The sequence below is a fragment of the Salvelinus alpinus genome, chromosome 16 (genome assembly GCF_045679555.1).
Source record: "Salvelinus alpinus chromosome 16, SLU_Salpinus.1, whole genome shotgun sequence".
Lineage (NCBI taxonomy): Eukaryota > Metazoa > Chordata > Actinopteri > Salmoniformes > Salmonidae > Salvelinus > Salvelinus alpinus.
Window position 1 is genome coordinate 23599928 of NC_092101.1, and position 23378 is coordinate 23623305.

General features: G+C 41.2%; 1 protein-coding gene across 6 annotated transcripts in view; it reads right to left on the bottom strand.

Moving 5' to 3' along the window:
* LOC139541162 (oxysterol-binding protein-related protein 9-like) overlaps nucleotides 1-21351 on the bottom strand; it is a 49335-nt gene extending 27984 nt beyond the window's left edge. For 4 of the 6 annotated variants that reach the window (XM_071345484.1, XM_071345483.1, XM_071345482.1 and 1 more), the window contains exons 1-3: nucleotides 21201-21350; nucleotides 19147-19197; nucleotides 16969-17047 (exon numbers count right to left, since the gene is read on the bottom strand). In XM_071345484.1, coding sequence (XP_071201585.1) covers nucleotides 16969-17047; nucleotides 19147-19197; nucleotides 21201-21311 — 241 coding nt within the window. In that variant the 5' untranslated portion in view covers nucleotides 21312-21350. Of the gene's footprint in view, nucleotides 1-16968; nucleotides 17048-19146; nucleotides 19198-21200 lie in introns of all 6 variants that reach the window. The other 2 variants (XM_071345481.1, XM_071345479.1) reach the window with 1 other exon arrangement.
* Between the last annotated feature and the right edge of the window lie 2027 nt (nucleotides 21352-23378).

Genomic DNA, 23378 nt, shown 5'->3' on the forward strand with positions numbered 1-23378 from the left:
TGTGTGGAAAGCTGTCTTCAAGGCAAAAGGAGGCTACTTTGAATAATCTCAAATATAAAATATATTTTGATTTGTCGAACACTTTTTTTATTACTACATGATTCCATATGTATTATTTCATAGTTTGTCTTCATTATTATTCTGGTCTGAGAATCTTTAGGTGCCTTTTGGCAAACTCCAAGCGGGCTTTCATGTGTGTTTACTGAGGAGTGGCTTCTGTCTGGCCACTCTACCATAAAGGCCTGATTGGTGGAGTGCTGCAGAGATGGTTGTCCTTCTGGAAGGTTCTCCCATCTCCACAGAGGAACTCTGGAGCTCTGTCAGAGTGACCATTGGGTTCTTGGTCACCTCCCTGACCATCACTAAATTAGCAAACATTTTTTTTAAACTGTCCTCGCTTTGTCATTATGGAGTATTCTGTGTAGATAGATTTTAGAATAAGCCTGTAACGTAACAAAATGTGGAAAAAGTCAAGGGGTCTGAATACTTTCCGAATGCACTGTCGCTCATCTATTTGTTTGCTGATCTCTCTGATCAGATACATTTAGTATGCAATGATGTAGCTTAAAGTGAAGGTCTATTATTTTGCTCAAAAGCCCACAGAGGTTGTGAAATATGAACAAGACTCACATGCTTTTGAAAATATGATGGCTTGCTAGCTGTGCCACTAGAGTTTCTGGGTTCGAGTCCAGGCTTTGAGTCCAGGCCCACAATTGGCCCAGCGTCGTCCGGGTTAGGGGTTAGGGGAGGGTTATCCTTGTCCCATCGCGCACTAGTGACTCCTGTGGCGAGCCGTGTGGCACAGCTAGCAAGCCATCATATTTTCAAAAGCCTGTGAGTCTTGTTCATATTTCACAGTGCACGCTGACACGGTCGCCAGGTGCACGGTGTTTCCTCCGACACATTGCTGTGGCTGGCTTCCGGGTTAAGAGGGCATTGTGTCAAGAAGCAGTGCGGCTTGGTTGGATTGTGTTTCAGAGGACGCACGGCTCCCGACCTTCGCCTCTCCCGAGTCCGTAGAGTGGCAGCGCTGAGACAAAACTAACTACCAATTGGATACCACGAAATTGGCTAGAAAAAGGGGTTAAGGTAAAAAAAAGTAAAAAGTTCAATTAAAATATGATGTGATATGATTATTTTCAAATCGGTATCATGCTGAAGGTAAGACCCTACGCCTGCTCCCTAACAAAGTGGAGCGAAATGTGCATTAAAAAAAATCATGGGCTTGGGCTCTGTTTCAAAATATTACGTTTTTATATGACAGCGGTTCAACACGTTCCCGTGACACAAGTTGTGGGAAAATATGTATTTTATTCTGTTATATTCCATTATAAAATATATGCGTGTTGACTGCGTGTTGACTGTGATCGGGTAGGTGTGTCTTGTCTATTAAATGAACAAAATAAGGAGCTATCGATTTCATTTGACATTAAAACTTAAAATATGCTATATTTTTGCTTTTTGAAAATGAATTTTATTATTCGTATGTTTCTTAAGACCTGCCTAAACAAACAAATAATGGATTTATTTTTGGTGTATATTTAATGGATTTATTCAAATAGACGCCCACCCATATCTGCACACCACTACTACCACTGGTCCCCAGCATGCCGGCATGCACACAGGAAGTATAAAAGGCGTATGCAGGCAAGAATGTGGTAATAATTGGCCTGTTTCTAAGGGGGTCATATAAAACAATGCCCAATTTTTTGTTACAGGCAAAATACCGTAAATCCTATGTGAAAACAGTAGTAGTTACCACTTGGTTGCATGGCATGTAAAGACCTAATGATGCATCTCCCTTCTACCTTAAGCTCTTTGTGTGACAGTGAGGATGTACTGTTTGGTCAGTTCCACACCTATCTGTGACCTGCAAGCAAGCAATGTGCCATCTCTGTGTGCCATTTACAGTGCATCCCAAACATGGCCACTCCTTACTAACAGAGGGATGCAGTCTCATGAGAGGATACACCATCTGTCATAACACCAACCATCATTACTGGGGTCAGTCTCGAGTGTGATATAAGCTACAGACATTGCTGATGAAGTGATAGCAACAGCAAATCATTAACACTAATATAATATATTGAACACTTACATAACTTGGAGACCAATAAAACTATTGTTCTGTACAGCAAAAACACTTCCGTTTTGGTAGTCCTTGTGGTTATAATTTCCCTCATTCACATAATATGAACTGGGAAAATCTGAACTCTTGGTATGAATGTGGTGGTTTGAGGCCCAGGCAGGTCAGAAACCTGTGCAGTGCCTGAGTGTTCAACACTGAGCCCAAACAGGCCATGACATGACACGTTCTCACAACCCAATTAAGGCCTAATGCTTCCCTTCTCCCCAGGAAGGTAGAGTGGCTCCTCTGGCTGAAAGCAAAGTGCAACTCCTGGGCCATTAGTGCACAAAGAGGCCATTCTCTAGAGCACGTCTTATTACTGATAGCCAGGCAGAGAGAGATACAGAGATGGGCAGTGGAAAAACCCGAGAGCCTTCAGCAAGGTGACAGTGTTCAGACAGGCGCTAGCAGTGTCTAACAAGCAGCAGATGACATGACTCCATTTCCTCTCTGCTTATTCATTATCACATTCCTAAAAACACACTAATCCAAACTGCTCTTCAGGATTCCTCCAAAGGATGTGAATTATTTACTGTTCACCTCTTCTTCTGCTTCCCATCATTTGGCAAAATTAATGGAATGTTCTGTAATACAGAGAGAGAAGCTAGATGGCGTGACGCACAACAGTTTTTGGCAAACACAATAAAGTAGTATCTTGATTGGAGGAGAGAGAGGGGGTTGAAGTACGTTTCGAGACTATGCCGTGGGACATTGAGGTAAGTTGTGGTATAGTACATTACATTACTGTGTCATTGCACCAGACCACCGCAAGGGAGAATTGGACCACATTACGCTTTTGGGCACAATGAAAAAGAGTTGGTACCTAGGCACTTATTTGTCTCTCTCCTTGCTGAATGAATAATGTCAATGAATAGATAGACAGAAAACTGTATGGAGATCGAATGTTTAATAGATCAGAAAATTAGCAGAATGTCGGACAATATTTTACATGTACCAATTTATTTAGACAATTTAATTGATTCATTTAGGCTATTTTGAACCAAAGCCACAAATAAGTACCGACACATTGTTTCTGATCATCTTCACTAAAGAACATTTTTGACCAAGTTAATATGCTCATGTTGTTTGTGTTCCAATTATTTGTGACTTTATGGTTACAATGAATGTCAACAAATTAAATCAAATAAATCCTAATGAATAATCAGATGCGTGCTGTGAATTTGGAAAAATTACAACACACCTAGCCTATTTAGTTAATTTTCCATCAATGTTGAGAACAAGCATATTAAAGCTATAAATCGGCTACCCCCTCTCTACTGTAGGCCTACATACTGCAGGCAGTAAAATATTTTGGAAAATGAACCTGGTAATCTAATAAAATTTACTGCGGCCCTAAGACCTATCGGTTTAATAACCTTTTACTGCAGTGGGCTAAATCAAGGTCACAGAGTGTTCCGTGGTAGTCTTAAAACAAATCTACTTTGAAACAACAACAAAAATATGCACCTCACCCATTATGGGCTTAAAAAAAAAAAAAAGACACCTGTACCATGTCAGATATAGAGCTGAAATGTATTAAATTGAGTTTGCATCCCAATATTACACATGATATACATCACAGAAGACTGAAATAACAAAACTGTTTGACATTGAAACACTGGATTTTCAAATGTTGAATAAACAATGTTGATGATGAAATTCTTAACATTCCACCCATGAGGCCACTAGCTCATTTGACTGCGGGAAAGGGCTACCTTTATGAATGAAGAAATGATTATATTGAAGAAATAAGGGGCCTCGTGTTCCATTACCCAACAAAATACGATCAAAAATTAAAATATATTTATATTTTCACAATGTTGCACATTGACAACTCAAAATCGCTTTGAAATAGCCTTTTAATAACCTAATGAAAGTCGATAGCTGATATAAGATATTTATATCAATATTGTTTAGATAATAAAATTGTTTAATTGAAACTTAAACAAAACCCAAAATCAAATATAGGTTGCAGAAATGATACATTTATTTAGTAAAGGCCAACTCAAACGTTTACCAGCTGCACTGGTTTATGGTCTATGAACGAAAGCCTGAATTAGCCTACAAATAAAGCTAAAAACAATATCTTCAAAAACAGTAAATTCAACACTCAGATTTCTTATGTCGGGCTGTACAGCACAAGTATCTTATTTTTCGAAAATCAAGTGTAATTGGGCCATTGTATTTAACCATGTTCTCGCAACTCCGGGACCACCGCCAGTGGATTTATTTGCCCAATACTGGACTCTAGGGCGCGAGGATAAAGACTCTCGGACAGAAACATTCACACCTTTATTCATTTACAAAAAGATAGTCTAATAGCTTGGCTAAGTGTGAATGCTGCGGTCAGTCATCTGAATGAGAGTAGGAGCGCAGACTGATAACTAGAAATAGACTTCGATATCAATTTGCGCTGCCGCATTTCACAATGCTAATGCTGATACCGAACCGTCGTAGCGCATCATTTTTATTTTTTTGTTTTAAGCCTTCCCCAAACCTTAACCACTTGGAATGAATGCCTGAACTGTTAGCATTTGAGTTTTTTATATTTTAACACTGTAATCACGTGTAATTAACCCTGTTACCACACACAAAGACAGAAGGCGCTTCTTATGGTAAATACGTATATGATTATATGTAATGATTTATTTGAGACCGGAATGTTAATTAACAACAACAGAAAGATGCATTCGGTGGCAATGGTAGAGTCAGGTGGAGAATGACTCGTTGAAGGGGGTGAGGGAGAAGATGGTCAGGGTTGGGCGGAGTATTGGCTTATGCACTCACTGTGAATGGCCTATGTGAGTGCCCTTTGCTCAATGTAATTGTTGATAAATAAAATGTACTTCAGAAAGTTTGGGATGCACTTCAACAGACTGAAAGTGCACTGTAAATATGCTACAAAGCTATGAGCCAGGTGTAAATTATTTGGCAGCCATACCTATTCAATCAATTAATTGGAATACAAAAGAAGCAGGACAATAGACTTTTGCCGAGTTGATTTCTATTTTTAAGGGACTTGAAATGTATTAACAGATGTTTTAGGTAGGCTATACATATGCTACTGTAAAAGGCATGCTCTTAGGCCTACCGCTCAAATTGTGGGTATACAGGGCTAGTCTACTAAGCCTACTAATGATAATGACATTACTTATAATTATTATAATAACAATAAGAAAATCAAGAAGTGTAGGAGGATAGAACAAAATGTGGGAAAAGTCAAGGGGTCTGAATACTTTCCAAATGCTGAAGTAGGCCTTCACGCCAATAAGGTACGTTAAACAGGACACACTCTTAGGCCTACAGTTGGACATAATTTCAATGACTTTATTAAAATAACCTTCAACCCACCTGTCCCTGACTTTTCCTAGATGTGAAATTACAGTAACAGTAGGCCTACTTTTAGATAAATATCGTAAAAGACATTTGCATTTCTGAGCATTTCATCCTCAATGCGCCATGAAAATCTGTTGCACCCTATAACAGTAGAACAGTCGGGACTTGACGAGTACCAATGGCCACCAGTCTAATAAATCCATTTAATATACACAAAGTAAATCTATTAATATTTTGTTTAGGAAGGTCATAAAAAAAACATAATAGACAAGACAGAATACTAAGAAAGAATGATTTATGCTATTTGTGCTATAGTAGCGGAGGCTATGCCTGCGCCATGTCAATGAAATTAACATGTTCATTTAGCGGACATCACACGTTTATATTTCTCAGTCCTACTTCCAGTCACACATACACTGAGTGTACTAAACATTAGGAACACCTAAATATGCATTGCACCCCCTTTTGCCCTCAGAACAGCCTCAATTCATCGGGGCATGGACTCGAAAGCGTTCCACAGTGGTGCTGTCCCATAATAACTCCAATGCTTCCCACAGTAGTGTCAAGTTGGCTTGTAGTGGATCTCTACTGTGAATATCTCATTCCATCCCACAGATGCTCAATTGGATTGAGATCTGGTGACTGGGCAGGCCACTGCAGTAAGCCAAATTCACTGTCATGTTTGTGGGACCATTCCTGGACAATCCTAGCCTTGTGGCGACATCCTGCTGAAAAAAAATATTTGCATATGGATACATTGCAGACATGAAGGGATGCACCTGATGGATGTATTGTTTTCTCCATACCCTAGTCCTCCCATCAGCGTGAAACAGCAGGAACCGGGATACATCAGACCAGGCAATGTGGCTCCAATTCTCTAGTGTTTTAGCTCATTAGCCCACTGCAAACGCAGTGATTAGTTTTTTTTTGCTGAAAGAACTAACTCTGTAAGGTTGTCGGCCACCATACCCCATTCGTGTCAAGGTACAAGGAGTTGTGTATTCTTTTATGGGTCTTTGGGAACCAATGTTGTACTGAACTGTCATGCATAAAAAAACAAATAATGAAAGAAAAGCATTGCAAGTTTGAATTTTGTAAAGTTAGTGTGGGAGAGGTGGAAAAATTATTGTTATCAATCAATAAATGACAAACCTCCTGGCATTGACAACTTAGATGGAAAGCTACTGAGAATGGTAGCTGATTCCATAGCCACTCCTATCTTTCATACTTTCCTCTAGACTCAGATTAAAAATATTTGTCCTCAGACCTGGAGGGAAGCCAAAGTAATTTCGCTACCCAGTGGAATTAGTGAGTGGTAAAGCGGCCTTTACTGGTTCTGACAGCAGACATATAAGCTTGCTGCCAGCTCTTAACAAACTGTTGGAAAAAATGGTGTTCAACCAAATACAATGCTATTTCTCTGTAAACAAATTAACAACAGACATTCAGCACGTTATAGAGAAGGACACTCAACATGCACTGCACTGACAAATGACTGATGATTGGTTGAAAGAAATGGATAATAATTAGATTGTGGGAGCTGTATTGTTAGATTTCAGTGCAGCCTGATATTATTGACCAAAAAAACATGTGTTATGGCTGTTCAACCTCTGCCATATCGTGGATTCAGAACCATCTAATAGAACTTTTCTTTAATGTGAGCGTCTCTAATGTCAAACATGTAAAGTGTGGTGTACCGCAGGGCAGCTCTCTAGGCCCTCTACTCTTTCTATTTTTACCAATGACCTGCCACTGGCATTAAACAAAGCATGTGTGTCCATGTACGCTGATGATTCAACCATATACGCATCAGCAACCACAGCTAAGTCACTGAAACCCTTAACAAAGAGTTGTATTCTGTTTTGGAATGGGTGGCCAGTAATAAACTGGTCCTGGACATCTCTAAAACTAAGAGCATTGTATTTGGTACAAATCATTGCTTAATTTCTTGACCTCAGCTGAATCTGGTAATGAATGGTATGGCTGTTGAACAAGTTGAGGAGACTAAATTACTTGGCGTTACTTTAGATTGTAAACTGTCATGGTCAAAACATATAGATTCAATGGTTGTAAAGATGGGGAGAGGTCTGTCGGTAACAAAGAGATGCTCCGCTTTTTTGACACCACACTCCAAAAGCAAGACATGCAGGCTCTAGTTTTGACTAATCTTGATTATTGTCCAGTTGTGTGGTCCAGTGCTGCAAGGAAATACCTAGTGAAGATGCAGCTGGCCCAGAACAGAGCGGCACGTTTTGCTTTTCATTGTAATCAGAAGGCTGATATAAATACTATGCATGCCAGTCTCTCTTGGCTAAGAGTTGAGAGACTGACTGCATCGCTTCTTTTTATAAGAAACATTGTGTTGAAAATCCCAAATTGTTTGCAGTCAACTTACACACAGCTCTGACACACACTTATCCCACCAGACATGCCACCAGGGGTCTTTTCACAGTTCCCAAATGCAGAACAAATTCAAGAAAGCAAATATAATTATATAGAGCCCTAATTGAAGTTACTTCCATCTCATATTGCTCAAATAAAACAGCAAACCTGATTTTAAAAACACAAAGCAACACCTCACGGCACAACGCCTCTCCCCTATTTGACCTAGATAGTTGTGTATGCATTGATATGAAGGCTACATGTGCCTTTACATTTTTTTTTTATGTAGTTCTGTCTTTGAGCTGTTGTTGTCCATTGATGTTCTGTATTATGTCATTCTGTATAGTGTTTTGTGTGGATCCCAGGAAGAGAAGCTGCTTCTTTTGCAACAGCTAATGGGGATCCTAATAAAATACCAAAATTGTAGCCCGTCTGACAGAGCAACAATGGGATTCTTTGTCCACAGAGGAAGAGCGGGCTTTCAAACTCTCACCTATTCCCCTCTTTGGATTGGTGGATACATGTTATTTTAATACTTTGAGTACTCGATGGAGGGGGGGGGGGGGGGGCACAGCATTAGAAAAGGAACAACATTAGCGCATTTAGGCCTCACTGTCCTGCTCATAGGCGGCGCGTGAGTTGGGGAAGCTAATTTTCACCCCAAAAAATATGAAGCATTCTATTCCTAATGTGATGAGTAAAATGGATATTCATCATTTAGGCTAATAATATTTATTTTCCTTTCTTTTCTATAGAATCTTTTTTTAATACAACTTTCAAGTGACAATGAACCAATGATAAAGACAGTGAATATGCACACTCACCAGGGATATGCTCTGCTAGTGCCATTAACTGTTTGCTCAGTTACTGTAAATTGAGAATTTTTATAACTAAGACAAATCTGTCTTCTCTTTACAGCAATAGCCAATTGCTTTGTACTGTATTTTTTAAATATTGTGACATGCCTGGCTCGGCCTCTCTTTTACTGACTCAATCTATTAGGTAGCCTATTTACCGAATCCGCTGCCTTCCGACAGGCTCTGCGATTTAAAAACAATCCACAGCTTTTTTTTCCTTCACTTTTTCCCCCCACTTTTTTTTTAAACAAGCAAATTATCCTCCAAATCATTCTTTCTAGTGTAGTACACACATAGGATTCCCATAATATTTTCTAGATTATCATTATTATTTAAGTATAATCAGTGGTTTAAGTAGAGTTTGATTGGCAAAAAAAAATAAATAGCTTATTTCGTTGTGAAAATACAATGAGCCTTCGGTTATGCAACATTGAAGCGCAGTTTCGTGGACAGAATTGATTTGTTCACCCATGACTGCGTGGCCATGCACACTTCCAACTCAAATCATCAAGTTTGCAGACGACAACAGCAGTAGGCTTGATAACCAACAACAACGAGACAGCCTATAGGGAGGTGGTGAGGGCACTTTCCTGTGGTGTCAGGAAAATAAACTCACTCAATGTCAACAAAACAAAGGAGATGATCGTGGACTTCAAGAAACAGCAGAGGGAGCACCCCCCTATCCACATCGACGGGACAGCAGTGGAGAAGGTGGAAAGTTAAGTTCCTCGGCGTATACATCACTGACAAACTGAAATGGTTCACCCACACAGACAATGTGGTGAAGGCGGTGCAACAGCGCCTCTTCAACCTCAGGAGGCTGAAGAAATTTGGCTTGTCACCTAAAACCCTCACAAACTTTTGCAGATGCACAATTGAGAGCATCCTGTCGGGCTGCATCACCGCCTGGTACAGCAACTACACCGCCCATAACCGCAGGGCTCTCCAGAGGGTGGTTCGGTCTGCACAACGGATCACCGGGAGCAAACTACCTGCCCCCCAGGACACCTAGAGCACTCGATGTCACAGGAAGGCCAAAAAGATCATCAAGGACAACAACCACCCAAGCCACTGCCTGTTCACCCCGCAACCATCCAGAAGGCGAGGTCAGTACAGGTACATCAATGCTGGGACCGAGAGACTGAAAAACAGCTTCGATCTCAGGGCCATCAGACTGTTAAACAGCCATCACTAACACAGAGAGGCTGCTGCCTACATACAGACATGAAATCATTGGCCACATTAATAAATGGATCACTAGTCACTTTAATAGTGATGTTTACATACATCTTGCATTACTCATCTCATATATGGTATTTTATACCATCTATTGCATCTTTCCTATGCCGCTCGGTCATTGCTCATCCATATATTTATAATGTATATATTCTTATTCCATTAGATTTGTGTGTATTAGGTAGTTGTGGAATTGTTAGATTACCTGTTAGATATTGCTGCACTGCGGGAACTAGAAGCACAAGCATTAGGCTACACTCGCAATAACGTCTGCTAACCATGTGTATGTGACAAATAAAATGTGATTTGATTTAGATTTAAGTCAGGACTAAGCTAGTTCTACTTAAATGAATCCAGATTTAAAAAATGCTTCCTGAGATGTTAACTTCAGATGTATTAGTTCTAGATTAAGGAGTCCCAGTTAAGGTAAATAAGGACTAACAAATTCATCTTTGTGAAGCCTGATTAGATTAACGATGTGCACTTGGTGCTAATCTGAGGATGCTACAATAACCAGGGATGGGACACTAATACATAAGCATCGTGTGGAATTGGAGCAAGTCACCTAAAACAAACACTGGACGGAGGTAAAAGATTTATTTACTTAAAAAAATATATATAAAAACACTCTTCAGCGAATTGTGTCAAACCACCCAATTATTGACAACAAACAGCATGCTTCAACAGAAAACGAGAAGAATGCCTGGACTACCATTTGTAATGAATTCAAATGAAAAAGTAAACAAAAGGACGCTACAACAGCTTCATGTAAGATACTGTATTTATTGTTGGCCCACTTTTACAAATCAGAGTCACTTTGAAATGTTAGTTATTGCATAACAGTGGGGCCTAAATGTATGTGTGACAGAAATGTAACAAACAATGTTATACATCATTTGTAATATAATTGCTATATTGTCTCATCTTTCTATGGTCCTGTGGAACAACAAAAATCTACTTAAAGACAAATTATTTTGCTCGTAGGGAGTGTTTCAAGACTGTTAAGACCAGAGACAGATGAACTGGGGGACTTGACCGGGATAATTGATAGCCAGCAACCAATGGAAGGTATCCCAGATGATGATCATTTGGACAGTTTAGATGGGGGACCGTTCCAATCCTCATATGGTAGGACACATTCATTCAACATGTGCCATCCCCAGACTGCAGAGAATATGTAATGTTGTCAGTCATCTCTTGCACTCCCATAATAAAAATGTAATGAACTTAACTCTTGAAGAACTAATGTTCTCTATGGCAGCAATGTAATCATTTTCTAGAGGCGGATGATCGCCATAGTTTGGAGGAGACTTCTCTTAAGAGGATGAAGGTCAGCCCCCTACATCTGCAGCAGCCAGGAGGGAAGATTGGAGGACAAAGACAAAAGAGGCTGAGCATGCATGAGAAACTGGCCATGGAATTTCATAAGCACAATCTAATGTACTTAAAAGAAGAGCATGATATGAAGATGCAAATCCTTCATGTTGAGTTGGCTATTGTTTGCTTCAATCCCTTAAGCCATCTTTGTTGTGAGAAAATTATCTCTGCAGACTTGTCCATTTCTGTCATTGTCTGCCTCAATCATGGGAACATCTGGGTCATCCTCAATGCCAGGATCTGGGCAGCCATGCTGTTTGAGGCAATTGTGAAGCACTGCTGTTGCAATTATGACAATTCAGCATCTTTCTAGGTTGAAAGCGCAATATGGTTGAGACACTGGAAATGACTCTTCATACACCAAACCTGCGCTCCACTACACCTCTGGTGAGGATATGAAGTTGGTTGTTCCGTTGTTGCTCAGGTCCTATTGCATGAAGATAGGGAAAGGGGGATACCTAGTCAGTTATACAACTCAATGAGTCTTCCGCATTTAACCCAACCCCTCTGAATCAGATGTGCGGTGTCTGCCTCAATCGACATCCGTGTCTTCGGCGCACGGGGAACAGTGGGTTAAGCGTTGCGCAGGGGTAGAACGAAAGATTTTTACTTTGTCAGTTCGGGGATTCGATCCAGCAACCTTTTGGTTACTGGCCCAATGCTCTAGGGGGTGAACAACAAGTTAACCTGTGCATACCCACTGTCACCAAATATGGTTCTACTCTGTTGTCCTCCTTCAAGCTGAGCATACAAAGAGGAGTTTTGGAAAATCCTTGAGTCATGAGTTGCCCCTTTTCAACGTGAAACAATGTTGGAGAACTGCAAATTGGAAGTGCCCACACTGTGTACATTTATTGAGAACCAGTTTAAGATTCCTACACTCCTCGGCATCTGCTGTAGAGGGACACGATGGGAATATGACATCCATCTATACAGCCATTTACATGTGGGAAGTTCCCATATTCATAGAACTCTACCTTGTCGTTGGCTTGGGCAGCAGCATGAGGGAACTTTATGTAATTGTCTTTCAGTTCACATATAGCATTGCAGTCTTTGTGGACTATTCTGCATACAGTCAGACCACTTGCGCCACACAAATATCCTGTTTCACGATAGAAGGTTACAGCAGCCATAAACCTCAAGGTGATCAGAACTTGTAGGGAAGGAAGGATGGGCCTTCCCCAAAGAGTCAGATGAAAGGCTTGGTTCAAGCAAACAAATGTCAGCTGCATTTTCTTAGTACATACGTAAAAGGTCACGGAAATTGATTTAATCAAAATCATTCAGTGGGTTGCTCCTGTCTATAAGCACCCTTCTGTCTGGCCTTGGTGGTGCTCTTTGATCATCAATGAAATTGTCTAGTTAATCCATCTTCCTCCATTGCCCAGAACAATCTGGGGGCACACATCCATTAATCTGAAGTTAAACCTGCCTCTGTCCAGGTTAAATTTAAGCCATTATTTAGATCTAGCTCTAAATCATCCTTCTGGAACCCAGACTTTTTAAATCTAGACTAGGGCAAGTCAGACTATTTTAAACCATGTCTGAGAAATGCAATCTCATTTAGTCCAGTTTAAAAGTGCAATTTAGTCTAGGATTAGGTTTAATCTGTCCGCGATCCCGCCCTTGAATGATTCAAGGAAATATGCCTACTTTGTTTGTTGATTTCCTAGGGCATCTGAATAACATAATTATACATGAACAATAATTTCACATAGCATAGCTTGTTCTTTTAACATTGAATATGCTATAAATAAATGGTTATTATAGCTGATTAAACTTAATTTCTCACCAGAATGAGGCTGTGATTTGAGGTTCACCTCCATCTGGGCCTTCACTAGGGCTCTACATAGGCTTAGAACCCGACCTCTGTGCATGTGCTCTCGCTGTTCACACCGTTGGTGACAGCAAGATGGAGATTGTGGCCAAAGCAATTTAGCCAAGGCCAGTTCAGTTGCCACAATGTTGGCCCCAGTGTCTGTGGTGATACAGGACAGTTTATTTTAGTCAAGGGCCCAGTCAAGCCCGAACGCAGGACGTCAGCCAGGTTGCCGGCTGTGTGGGATTCCGCCATGTAGGTTGTTTCCAAACAGTGGGATTTAAGTGTCCAGTCATATCTACACTTGACCAGTGCAAATACAATTTTTATTATTTATAAAAATATATATATATTATAAGACATCCTTTAGCTGTCTGAACCTCCACCTTGTTGAACAAGGACCGCTATTTGAGAGAAATATTGTACTTTCTCCCCGTTAACTGTCAAATTTACAGAGCATTTCTATGAAGGTGGGTTTCTTCACCACTCTGAAGGGCACCATTCCTACATAAGAAGTTAGACTGTCTGCCAGACCTCTCCATTTATCGGTGTCCCGTTTGTGGTTCTGGAATTCTTCATAGGTACGCTTTTTGCACATATTCTGCAAACAGACTGATCCAAGTCATCTGGTTCTCCATCGTCGTTAGCTGTTACATTTGTTTTGCTACGAGAGCCATCTTTATCACCTCACTCCTCCAATTTACTGTAACAATGAAAAAAAGCATACCCATCCACCTCCACCCATAGGATCTACAGTATAGGTATTATAGTTAGCCCCAATCCCCACTTTTTACCCCACCCCATCTTCAATGAACTGAATTGACCTTCAAAGAATCTCTCCTATCCATGTATATAGCGGATTTGCTGATTGGAGCGCATCAAAAGATAGTCGAAAAGAGGAGGCGATGTATACAGTTTAATAGAAGGACTAAGTTAGCAAAACAATACCATATAATCAAATAGTTAACTATGGACTATGGGTAAGGTATATCTATATTAAAATAAAGTTGCTAAAACATGTTTTTTAACTAGCATATTTTATTAAAATGGTTTTGACTTATTTTATTTTCATGATGGTCTTGACCCAAAACCGTCAATGTCACAGTTATCCAATTACTGTCATAGCCCTATCAAAGACTCGTTTTCGACCACTGGCCTGCCATTGGCTGGATATGCTTTGGGTGGTAGTTGATACACAAGGGAATCTGCTGAGCGTGAAAAGCCCAGCAGCGTTGCAGTTTTTGACACACTCAAACCAGTGCACCTGGCACCTAATACCATACCCTGTTCAAAAGGCACTTAAATCTTTTGTCTTGTCCATTCACCATCTGAATGGCACACATACACAATCCATGTCTCAATTGTCTTACGGCTTAAAAATCCTTCTTTAACCATCTCCTCGCCTTCAACTACAGTGATTGGAGTGGATTTAACAGGTGACATCAATAAAGGAGCATAGATTTCACCTGGATTCACCTGGTCAGTCTATGTCATGGAAAGAGCAGGGGTTCCTAATGTTTTGTATATTTTACAATAATAATATGATGGAATACAACAGAATTAAATAGAAAGGATATTTTTCCCAAATAGGTATTTGCTGATTGTTGCTAGTAGGCTACGCATGGGGCGGAGGTTATTCTAGCAAAACGTTATATTTTGAAACAGAGACCATCTGGGCAATATTTTTGTGTTGTTGGGAAAAACTAGAATATTTAAAAACCTTAGAATACGCTCTTTCAGATAGGTTATTGCAATCAAAACATCTGGCCTGCATGGACCTCTGTAGTATTATTTGGAAAAGGAAGCAAGCACCAACAAGCTTCATAAAGATGCCCTCAAAGATTCCTTCTGGTGGTTCGAACGAGCATTAACGGCAACAACGGCTAACATAAATACTATGATGTCATGCACTGTAACACGCCGTAGCATACCGCGCCACGGTAAATGAGGACCCACTATATACTCCAAAGACTGGGTATGTCATACATTACCAGAACCACTAGACACCCTCTCTACAACAGGCGTCCTGATCATCGTGGGCTTGGCCAATGCATTCAGCAGTTTCCCAGGCTAAGCAGCTTTGTCTGTATGGGGCCATGTAGAGCTCTTTAGCACACAAGGTCTGCTTTGGAAGTGGGGGGGAAGTTGACGGCCTCTCATGCAGCTCTGATGCTCCGCCAGGAAGAGACAGATGAATTATGGATGCTCCTCTAAATAGAAATACAAATTCTCACTCTCTCCGCAGCCTTCATCTGTGGCCACCCCATACCTCACCCATGCTCTGCTTTAGTCCTCCTCCGATGACACAGCCCCCCTGCTTGCCTGCCGCAGCACCACACCAGAATAAATGTGTGTAACATCAGCTGGATCCTTTACAAGGATGTATACAACAGTAATGATTCTCCAGCAGGCAACATCTGGGAGAGTAGCCCATACATCTTCGGTAACCTTTTCAAGTGCAAATTGGTATGTCCCTTGTTGTGATGTAGGTGATTAAAAACAATTCCTATAGGCTTGGGTGATAGATGGGTTGTGAAATGGCTATGACGTTCCCATCTTTTCCATGTAATCTTATAATTACTTTCCAACTTGGAGGAATCATTTGGAGGAGCATCCTTTTTCACAAGTGCATCTTTTAAAAGGTGAACTCCGATAAAATTGACTGGATACGCATAATTGAGCAAGTAGACCAAAAGACAAAATTAAAACATGGTTATGACCATAGAATTCTAACTCAACCAACTTGATATGAAATTAATATCAAATTGAATCAGACCGATAATAATATCATAGAATTCACCAACCTCAACAATCACAATAAACACTGGTGACCTCACAAAGCACCTCTTAGAAACAATCTTTCATAATATTGTTTCTTTAAACTTAGCCTAAAAATATATTTTTTAAAGATACCTTTAACATTCGATACTTCTTCCATACGATACTTCTTCCATGGTAAACAACCACTATACATAAAAAAAAATTAAACATGAAAATCAAACCAAGCAGTAAGCTACAAAAACAAACACAAATGCCTGTGTAACAAAAGGTTACAACCAATGCTTCACCGAGCCATGCCCTTCGACCTGACAAGAGGCCAGCATGCAGACCTCATGCATCTCCTTACCCTTCCTATTGTAGAGCCACAGCATACAGTTTCGGAACATAGCAATAGGAGAGGGCATGGAGGTGGACGAAATGGGTCCACCGTGGACAGAATGCTGGTGGCGGTGGAGGTAGTGGTGGCTGTGTGGGGGGAGCGATGGAGGTGACAGGGTGAAGGAGGTTAGAGACCTGGAGGAGAGTGGTCCGCTGGGTGAATGGTCGGTGCAGCTGCTGGCCGGAGGAAGGGGGTGGGGTGAGAGGGGTCTGGGATGGGGATCAGACCTGTCTCTGAAGTGTTCAGGGTGTGGATTGGCAGTGCAGCTCAGCAGTATTTCTTTATTCCCATAGGCGGTAGAAAATGCAAGCAATCTTCAAAAAAATAATTAAATACAGCCTCCTTCGCTTCTTTCCATTACAGAGGAATCTTGCTGTGGAATAGATCTTGCTTTAGCCTCTAGACGACTAGCCATTCAAATGCCTAGAGCTCGACGTGTGTGGTGTGTGTCTGCTTGTGTTAGGGCACCGACAAAATAATCCTCCTTTAAAAACTAAGAAGAAAAAGGCTGGAAAGAGCGAGAGCGCGCGAGAGAGAACAAGCTACAAATAGAGCCTACATGTGAGCAGCCGGCAGTATGCAGCATTGATGGATTCACTACAAACGACAGGGAAGCGAGCAAAGTGGGAGGTGAGGGAGAGGAGGAGGAGAAAGAAAAGAACAAGAGACTAACCTTGAAAATGGAAAGTCTTCTGGTCCACAGTGATGGTGAATGTGCTGTCGTCTTCATCATCGATTCCTATTACAGCTCCCTGGAAAAGCAAAAAGGAAGAGGAGGCAGTGAGAGAGGAGACGTAACCATCCCTCTCTCTTGTTCACTCTATCACACACCTACCAAGGAGAAGGAGGAAAAGAGGAGGGGGTGTCTGGGTGGAGTCAGAGGCAAGAAAGGGTAGAGAAGAGACATTAGTGACCAGCAGCAAGGAAGGAAGGAAGGAAAGAAAAACATTGCAGAGCTATGGCTGTAGCATGGCACCTTGCAACAGTATATCTCAAACATGCCTGCCAGTCAAAACCAACCTGAAAATGTTTTAATTAAAAGATAAGCATATGCCATTTAAATAAAACATGTTTGATAAGTCACAAATCGGCATTAAAGTAACTGTCCAGTGTTTCCAGATGTATATTAAATAGGACCTATAATTAATTACAATATGAGTGAAATAGTTTTCCTTACAAAAATGTGTAACTATTACTCATGTTAAAAAGCAGCTTTCTGTGTTGGAATGGTGTGGGCGTATACTGGTCGCTCAAAATATTCATGCGAGTAGACTGCTGATTGGCCAGCTCATCCTCCTCAGAAGGATGACATCATCCTCTATGAGGCAATAGCAAGCTTTTCAGTTTGAGGTGGGGCTTTTGAAGTGTTCTTTCTCCAAATTATGCTTTGGCCACAAATACGAGTATAGGATGAGTCAACAACATTATTTGGGTGTGTGTTAACAGAATATTAACTTTGAAATTGAGATTTTCTCTGGAAAGTTACTTTAAGACTTCCCATGTACTGCTGATGAGGTGTAGGCGTCCATTATCACATTAGAACCACTATGTGATGACTCATTAAAAGACAATGCCCTGGCTGTCGGCTTCACACAGAGGCAGACAAAATGAGGAACGCGAGTTCAACTAACCATGAGTGGAATTAAGACTATAAATAATGTAGACTAAGATATGTGTGTTTATACACGTGGTGTGCATTTAGCCTACGTATCTGTCTGAGAAGAAAATTCCACGAGCCATAAGTAAAATCCACAGTACTGTCTTAGTCTAAAACTAAGGAGGGGAATCGTAAATACTAACTACTGGAAGTAGTCAAATGTATAGCACAGTAGTATGATAGTACTGAAGATAACATGCTCGTATCCCTTTAAAACCAGCACACAAAACTGAAGAAACACATGAGAAATGTCTCTGTAATTGAATTATCTATCATCTGACTGAAAAAGAAGCTTTCAGTAGTTGCTGGCATGAAACCTCCAACAATCGAAGAGAATCTAGCCAATGTTATTTTCTCAAGGCTACTCTGTATGTAGATATTTCTATGTGTGATGTCTTTGAAGGTCTTGCTAACATAGTCTCTAGGCAAAAAAGAAACAGGTTCTGACATTGGGTTTTGCATCAGATCCCTCACAAATTCCTGCCATAACTACAGGTCAAAGAAACTAAACAAAGATAACTACACAGTATGATACACCTACACTTGATAAACAATATATGCTAAACAAGTTTTCCCACATTTCAATCGAACTATTTGTCAAGCTTTAAAAGTAAAACCTCTGATTTGGCTCAAAGTCAAACAGATCTGAGAACCATTTGCTACTAAATTAGGTATCCTTAATTCCTTGAGGACAGAAGGGGGGAAAAAGGGCAAGACACAATGGGCCAGCTCGGATCCTTTAGGAAACACCACATTAAAATCCTATTTTGTAACTGTCGAGTCCAATTAGAATACATCAAACACTGCCATCTAGTGGCAATATTTGTACACAAACATATAGCAAGTGATTATATTTAATAGCCTTGTATTGCAGGGTTCTTCAACCTTTTCTTGCTCAGGGAGCCCTTCCAAGGCATCCCGGCGATGCAGGTGCCGATGTCAGATACTCCAGTGAGTGTAATTGGAGTTGAGAAATAAGATATTCTCCTCTTTTCTACTGTATGTATGTAAAACAAAATGCATTTATTATAAATATATATTTGTGGATACCCTGCAGTACTGGACGTGGACCCCCGGTGTATTGTATAGACAAATAAAATAAAATAATTAGGCTAGTTGGGAAAAATAGCTACTCAATTAGCTGGTGCAAACTCTCCCTCTAAGCAGACGATGAACAACAGGCCAGGTCCTTACCCTGAGCCGCACACAACCTCTTCTAGAGCCACGCATCATCTTGTCCTTGGACTGAAAATGAAGAGAAGAAAACAAAACAAATTAGGTTTCAAGAACACACTTTATTTTTTATATATATATATAATTTCCCCATACTCCATTCACACAAACATTTCCACCCCAAGTTTGTTTATTCATTATCAAGTTCACCAGTGGAAAGTTCATGGAACTTCATACATATAGCAAGCCAAGATTCTCTGATAAAAATAGCTGCAAACCTGAATTGTAAGTGCTTGCATCTCATCTGCAAGTATCACATGCATAGCTGTATATATACACACACACACATACATACATATATGACATAGTTTGGTCCCAAATCTGTTTGTGCTCTTGCCAACTTCATTGGTCATTGTCAAGCCAAATGTTCAGCGTGACAAGAAGTGTACATGATAGCACTCAGGCTATAGATGACATACACTGTAACCGAAAGTGCCCCTATTACTGTCATTCACTGAAGGGTCACATTGTTCAGCAGATAGTTTGATTTGGGATTGAGATATTGAGTTTAGCCTACCTACTTTGTGAAACCTTCCCATCTTCGCGAATGACAGTAAAATGGGCATATTTATGGTTACCTGTGAACCATTTTGATGTGACACAGTGGATCATATTTTCATGAAGTTCCTTCTGTTCATGGTCATATACACTCACTGGCCAGTTTATTAGGCACACTCATCTTGTACTGGGTTGGACCACCCTTTGCCTCCAGAACAGCTTGAATTCTTCAGGGCATGGAAACATTGCTCAATTGGTATCTAGGGACCCTGACTTGTGCCAGGAAAACATTTCCCACACCATTACACCACTGCCACCAGCCTGCCCTTTTGACACCAGGCCATGGACTCATGCTGCTTACGCCAAATCCTGACTCTACCATGAGCATGACGCAAGAGTAACTGGGATTTGTCGGACCAGGTGACGTTTTTCCATTCCTCAATTGTCTAGTGTTGGTGATCGCGTGTCCCCCCCCCCCCCCCCCAGACTCACTGTCTGTAGGAGCGAACCATTTTCGTGAATGGTATACCTAATAAACTGGACACTGAGTATATGCCCAATGATTCTTGACTTAGCTATAATGCCTTATCAGGCCAGTAACTAGTAGCTTTTGCAACTGTACATTTTGTTTTCATTTGAATGTTTGTAAACAAACTATGTAGCTTGTTTGCCTTTAAAATATCATTGATATTTAACTCATACATAGCCCTGTCAATCGTTACATATCTCCAGCCTCATCCCTCAGTTTACCCACCAAAGTGGCAGGCTGTTTAAAATGATAGAATCAAGTGGCTTAGGTTGTCAACTGAGTGTGGGGGGGCTGTCGAAATGTCGGTAGCAGCTTATGTAGCTTTATGACGGGTGCAATTAATGATACAAAGCTTATCAGCTAAAAATCAACAAGAGGGATGGCATGGTTAGGCAATGTCTGCTAACTCTGACTCTTGTGACAGTAGACCATAACGGTGAATTCTACAATCCTATTATTACGCAGGCAATCAAGTTAAGCAAACAACCAGGGGGGGGAAAAAGCGCTCACTTTCACATGATTAGGTAGCTAACCTTACCTCCACCCTTTATTGACATGCTTATATATTACTCATACTACGTAGCTTTTAATGCCTCGAATAATCAACAGTGTTTAAGTCTAACTGACAGCAAAACATTGACATGAAAATTAGATAAATACAATGTTGACAAATGCTGCAGGCTAGCAACAAGGAAAAGATCACCGCACATCGTAGTTATTGTTAGCGAATTCCAGGAAGTAGAGAAAATACTGGCATTTAATTTGTTAGTTGGTCCTCCAGCATGGATATGATTGGTCAACAATGGATCTGTCGCGGAAAGTCGCTGCCCTTTTCTGCCAGCTGAGATTCCCAAACCCAACTCCTGGCACACAGGCCTCTGTGCTCACTCCAGTACTCGGTTTTGACAAGCAATGTATTGGTAACTTATACTACCGGACACCACGAGGTTATCGGCTTATTCATTACCAAGAACAAGAAAATACGCACCGTGTAGTATGACAGTAAACCCGCATTGTAATCCAAAACAAACCAGCGATACTGCCAACCTTTCATGACGTTAGTCCATTTGCTAAGCGGTCCCTCCATGACCGACGCCATCTTTACACTTGGCCAAGATTCTGGGGGAGGAGTCTGTATGGAAAAAAACAACTCGTTCCACAAACGTCACAGGATGGCAAGACTTTTGACAGCTGAAAGATTGTCAAACATTTCAGAAGTTATAATTTTGCTTAGAAAAGTCAATCCCAATGCTCATTATATCCATCTAAATTCATATAATCATCATTCATAAAAAGTGGGATACTTTTGCATTTATGTCTTCTGAAACCCAATGGCATAGGCAGAAATCCATTGATGACAGGGCCAGCAAAAATGTAGGTGGGACAAAATTTGGGCACTCAAATCCTCATTATATTAACATAAAAGCATAACCTACCCTATACCTACTGTAATTGTCTTGTAGGCCTACGTAAATCCATGACTCTTGCATTTAACATGCACTCATATAGACCTACACATAATATCAAATCAAATTTATTTATATAGCCCTTCTTACATCAGCTGATATCTCAAAGTGCTGTACAGAAACCCAGCCTAAAACCCCAAACAGCAAGCAATGCAGGTGTAGAAGCACGGTGGCTAGGAAAAACTGCGTAGAAAGGCCTAAACCTAGGAAGAAACCTAGAGAGGAACCAGGCTATGAGGGGTGGCCAGTCCTCTTCTGGCTGTGCCGGGTGGAGATTATAACAGAACATGGCCAAGATGTTCAAATGTTCATAAATGACCAGCATGGTCAAATAATAATAATCACAGTAGTTGTCGAGGGTGCAACAAGTCAGCACCCCAGGAGTAAATGTCAGTTGGCTTTTCATAGCCGATCATTAAGAGTATCTCTACCGCTCCTGCTGTCTCTAGAGAGTTGAAAACAGCAGGTCTGGGACAGGTAGCACGTCCGGTGAACAGGTCAGGGTCCCATAGCCGCAGGCAGAACAGTTGAAACTGGAGCAGCAGCACAACCAGGTGGACTGGGGATAGCAAGGAGAAATAAAAATTAAATAAGCTGCAACATGTCATCTCGAGGAGTGACTGAAGTATCCATTGAGGTATTTGCTGCATATTGTGTGATGAGTGTTCTAGACTTTTCCCACTGAGGCATGGTCCTAGGGCTCAGGTCCTCCGAGAGAGAGAAAGAAGGAGAGAATTAGAGAGAGCATACTTAAATTCACACAGGACACCGGATAAAACAAGAGAAGTACTCCAGATATAACAGACTGACCCTAGACCCCCGACACAAACTACTGCAGCATAAATACTGGAGGCTGAGACAGGAGGGGTCAGGAGACACTGTGGCCGCATCCGATGATACCCACGGACAGGGCCAAACAGGCAGGATATAACCCCACCCATTTTGCCAAAGCACAGCCCCCACACCACTAGAGGGATATCTTCAACCACCAACTTACCATCCTGAGACAAGGCCGAGTATAGCCCACAAAGATCTCCGCCACGGCACAACCCAAGGGGGGACGCCAACTCAGACAGGAAGATCACGTCAGTGACTCAACCCACTCAAGTGACACACCCCTCCTAGGGACGGCATGGAAGAGCACCAGTAAGCCAGTGACTCAGCCCCTGTAATAGGGTTAGAGGCAGAGAATCCCAGTGGATGGGAACCGGCCAGGCAGAGACAGCAAGGGCGGTTCATTGCTCCAGAGCCTTTCCATTCACCTTCACACTCCTGGGCCAGACTACACTCAATCATATTACCTACTGAAGAGATAAGTCTTCAGTAAAAACTTAAAAGTTGAGACCGAGTCTGCGTCTCTCACATGGGTAGGCAGACCGTTCCATAAAAATGGAGCTCTGTAGGAGAAAGCCCTGCCTCCAGCTGTTTGCTTAGAAATTCTAGGGACAATTAGGAGGCCTGCGTCTTGTGACCGTAGCGTACGTGTAGGTATGTACGGCAGGACCAAATCGTAAAGATAGGTAGGAGCAAGCCCATGTAATGCTTTGTAGGTTAGCAGTAAAACCTTGAAATCAGCTCTTGCCTTAACAGGAAGCCAGCGTAGGGAGGCTAGCACTGGCTAGCACTAATAAACCATAGGCCTATAAGACTATGAAACGAGAACACAATTTCCTGATATAACGGTAATAATCACAATAGGC